General features: G+C 54.0%; 1 protein-coding gene across 1 annotated transcript; it reads right to left on the bottom strand.

Annotated features, from left to right (window-relative positions):
- Window positions 1–3072: 3072 nt before the first annotated feature.
- On the bottom strand, window positions 3073–4252 carry NCS54_00401600 (Zn(2)-C6 fungal-type domain-containing protein; the record flags this gene model as incomplete). Its single annotated transcript, XM_053149567.1, has 3 exons — window positions 3073–3820; window positions 3874–3971; window positions 4019–4252. 3 exons carry the CDS (start codon window positions 4250–4252, stop codon window positions 3073–3075), a joined length of 1080 nt encoding a protein of 359 aa, XP_053005542.1.

Genomic DNA, 4252 nt, shown 5'->3' with positions numbered 1-4252 from the left:
CGGGCACACGATGGATGATGGAACACGCTCTCCTTCGCTCAACTCGTCTTACTTACAGCAATCCCATGGTGATACGCCTATACGCCGCCAGCGAAGCAATCCAATCCAATCCATTGAGATGCTCGATTTAGAGGCGGAGTCAGATATGGGGATCGCCCGTCATCATCGTAACCGCCTGGTTGGGACTTCCCCCAAATGCTGACACCCATGGACGATGGAAAGCCGCACAACGCAGGCGAGAGGGATGGGGGGAGAGATGAAGCGACACGGCAGCAATTGGCTTGCTCGAACCATTTGCCAGAAAAGGAAATCCTCTATCCTCACTCCCCTTCGCCGGTACACACCCCTAGCAGTCGCCGGAGGGCAGCAAGAGCCCGAAAGCCGGGCCACATCTCAGATATGCGATGCCCGTTCGGCCCACCCCACGTCTGAACTCCGCACTCCGCGGGGAGCGGCATTGTCGCTGAGGTCCGCGGACTGTCCATGAAATTTCGAGACTCAACTGATCAGCAAGCTCTGCAAGGTTCCTGGGTGCAGCAAAGAGCCGAAGGGCAATCAAGGTAGCCTTAGGGATCTTTGTAGTCGGGCAGGGCGCACAGAGCATCATGAGGCTGCTTAGGCTTGGCTAGCATTGACGCTGCGTCGACGTCCAATGCCGTGCGTAGGCGCCGTTGAAGCTTTTTTTACCTTGGTTTACCTGGATGGCCATGGATAAGACAAGACAAAGATCCATGAACAAGAGACAACTTCCAAGGCGGTCAATGGATTTTTAGACCCAGCCCCCAACTGCATTGGATTGGATTGGATTCGAAACTCTCAACCAAAAACAGTATCAAGCGCATCATCAGTCAGCGTTCGTGAGCCTCCATCTCAATTTGGTCCGTCGCTTCGTCCGTCGGTGTCGTTACGCCCCTTGTCGAAGCTTAGGGCTGACTCCAATGGAAAGAAAGCCCCCTACCCCGAATCCTGTCGTCCACCCTCGTCTATTGGACTGCGTGCGCACTGCGTGTTGCTCAGTAATCGAGGGCGGCGGCCGAACGAGCGCGCGCGCGCGTATCATCTCATAGTCGCTGCCCCTCCCGTTATTGTTTGGCGTTATGTTATGTCCCATCTACAGTTAACGCCCACCCACCCCCTCCCTCTCCAATACCTTCTTCTGCCCGCCCGCGTCTTCTGAGTTGCTATCGTAAGCCGTTTGCAATCTCCAACCTCCATTCCCCCTTGTCGGGGACCATGACAAACCCAGGCCGAAGCTTAAAAAGAAAAGAAGACTTGGGCAAGAGAAAAAAAAAACAAACCGCAGGATGACCCTTTTTTTTCTTACTGTAGACCCGCCGAAACATAACCTCTTGCAGTTTGGAATGGGCGCCCGCAGGCACTAACAAGCTCCCAAGTGAGCTAGGGTTTCTGGGTCTGGCTCCTTTTTTTTTTTCTTCCTTGGAGGGGGATGGATAATGGATGATGAATGATGACTCTTATCCCGTTATGTATTTCACATCCATCCCGCCATTGCTCAATAATCATGGACGGATTGGTAAACCTCAATTCGTCCGTTCCGCGCGCCAGCCCGCCCACCGCCCGGATTTACGGCTCAAGCAAAACGTGCTCTCTTAGGCTTTTGTTTTCCCTTCTCGTGAGGCTTCTGGGGTCGTCTTAGCGTCGGTGCTGTTACGTTGGAGAGCTGTTTGCATTAGTAGAGGGCGTGTCGTTAGCGTCCATGTCAAACACTCTTCGGCGTTAATCATGGTCAAGGTTGACGGGTTGATTTGCAATCATGGACAATTGGTCAGGCCAGGCTAGCCAGAGGCAGAGCAACGATACCGTACCGTACGGCACATACTCTGTAACATTCACAGGCAATCACAACTTGACCAAAGACAGAAAGACTAATTCTCCAATTATTCGTCCCGTCCCCTCACGCCATGTGCAGGTGCGGACTTGCGCCCGTTTCCGCACCCTCCATCCACTCCATCCAAAGATACTGTACCAACGGAATCACGGAGTTTAAGGTGTGCGCGTGTGCGAATGAATGCGCGCGGACGCCGTTCACTCTTTGACTTCAGGTTTGCTGGGTCTCCCGTTCGGCCACCTCTCGCAGCCCGTGGTGGATCTCGGTCTCGGGCCCCGATGGACAGCGGCAGAGCAAAGACAAATCGAGAATGGATCGAAGATACCTACTGTAGTCAATGACGTGTGACACCCTTTTCATGATCTGATGGGAGGGATCCCTTCCCTGTCCGTCTCTGGTGCGGTTGGATGCAGGTCTAGAATCCCATTGACGGCTCAACGGAGAATTCATCAATGTGACATGACAGATCCATCCATGGATGGACACGGCAAACGCCAACAACACCCGAGTTCACACCATACGGTACGGTACTGCCACGCATGCATAGGGCTCGGCAATTGTCGTTCAATTTAAGGCCCATGGACGAAACAGCCGTCACAATAGAGTTTTGGAGTACAGCACGGCAATTTCTTCGTGGCAATTCGGGGACTCGGATTAAATGGTATGCGCCGTCTATCAAAAAAAAATATGCTTCTTTTCCCCAGAAAACCTTCACAAGGTTACCTTGCCCGAGTGTGCACTTGTTGACCCAGCCCCCTTTCCCCCCTGGCGCCCGGGGTGGAAAGAGAGAGAGAGAGAGAGAGAGATGTTCCTTTTCGTGCCATATTTCCATCCAATGTCTTGTATCATGTCCCATATCCCGTATTTCACACACCTTGCTTGCCAACCTGCCTGCCTGCTCCGCTTCCAACTTCCACGTTGTCCGTCTCGTGGCGTTCGAGTTGGGGGAGCTTTGTACAAGATTCCCATGTCCAGCCTTAAGAGAAGTCATCCAACGCCAGCCGCCAAAAGGACACACTCGATTCTACGAGTTCGCGTCCTCTTTTCGTACAGATAAAAAAAAAACCCCCAGAACCCTAGAAATATGTGCCCAGAATAGAAGAATAAAAAAGATACCGATAAACACCTTGCCGCGTGACGAATTTCGACGTGAGGGGAATGGCCGTAAACAAGTAAATCTATAATACTGTACAGTCAAGCGCAGTCAGGGGCCGTGGTGATGGTCATAGTCGCATCGGTTCGCCGTCGTAGCCTGAATAGATCATGGGATCGCCCATGCCCATCATCACCTCGGGGTTGGGACACGACAGGACGTGGGGCTTGATGGTGCCAAATTCGGATTCGACGAGGCCCTGGTTGAGCAGATCCATGTTGGCCATCATTCCGTTCTGCTGCTGCTGGAGGAATTGCATCGTCAGGTCGCTGGGTTGAGGCTTGGCCATTGACCAAGCAGGGAAGCTCGACATGGACGGGGACTGCGAGGGGAACATGGCTGAGGCGTCGATCTCGGGGGGCGGGGGCGCAAAGTCGAAGTCGCTGCTGCCGGTGAAGCTCTGCGGCGAGAGAGTCATGGCGTTGCTGTTGCCAAAGGCAGCCTTTCGGTAGTCGTGCTCAAAGTCAGAGTGGTCGAGCTCGGATGACGATGCCCGTTCTGTTCGGTTGCACACTGAAGAGTCTGTGTCCTTAACCTCCTTCTGGGGCTCCTGCTCCTTCTGCTGGTCTTCGAGTTGTCGTGCCAGCTCAGCCATGCCGGCCTCGTCTTCGGGGAATACTGAGTGCACGGGGAGGTCGATGTCGCTATTGGGTCGGATGCAGCCAAGCTTCTGCGCGATGTTGTGGATCACGGGCTGTCCGCGGTCGTTGAGCTCGGGCTCACCCAGCTCCCAGGGCTGGTTATTCCGGACCATGGAGTAAAGCTTGTGGACAGTGGCGATGAGGGCGAATTGGGTGTTCTCGAGCACTTCGGCGTATCTGTGGCGTGTGTAAGTGACATGTGGATCCAGGTAAGCTTCTTCCACACATACCCTCGAGGCAGTTGCTTGTATTCCATCTTCTTTCTAACACCGGCGGTGCATACCAAACCGTCATCCTTGCATCGCTTGCAGGGGAATTCACCGTCGCACTTGATCGTGTTAGTGGGGGGACACACTCGGAGTTTACCAGACATACCTTGGTCTTCTTCATTCGACATCGCTCACAGGCCTTCCACACACGCTTATGTCGACCGTCCATGCCAGCGGTATGTGTGACATGGTCGTGGTGGTGAATAGCGGCGGCACTGGAGCTCGCTCGTTTGGAGGCGCGGTGGACAGGCTTGACTGACTTGGCACTTGATGTGCTCTTTCGTGAGAGAGTCGACTTGTGGTCCTCTGCAGGAGGAGAGGGCAAGCTACTTGAACCCAT

Source organism: Fusarium falciforme, chromosome 3 (genome assembly GCF_026873545.1).
Source record: "Fusarium falciforme chromosome 3, complete sequence".
NCBI classification, from domain to species: domain Eukaryota; kingdom Fungi; phylum Ascomycota; class Sordariomycetes; order Hypocreales; family Nectriaceae; genus Fusarium; species Fusarium falciforme.
This window is presented reverse-complemented; position numbering and strand designations above follow the sequence as displayed.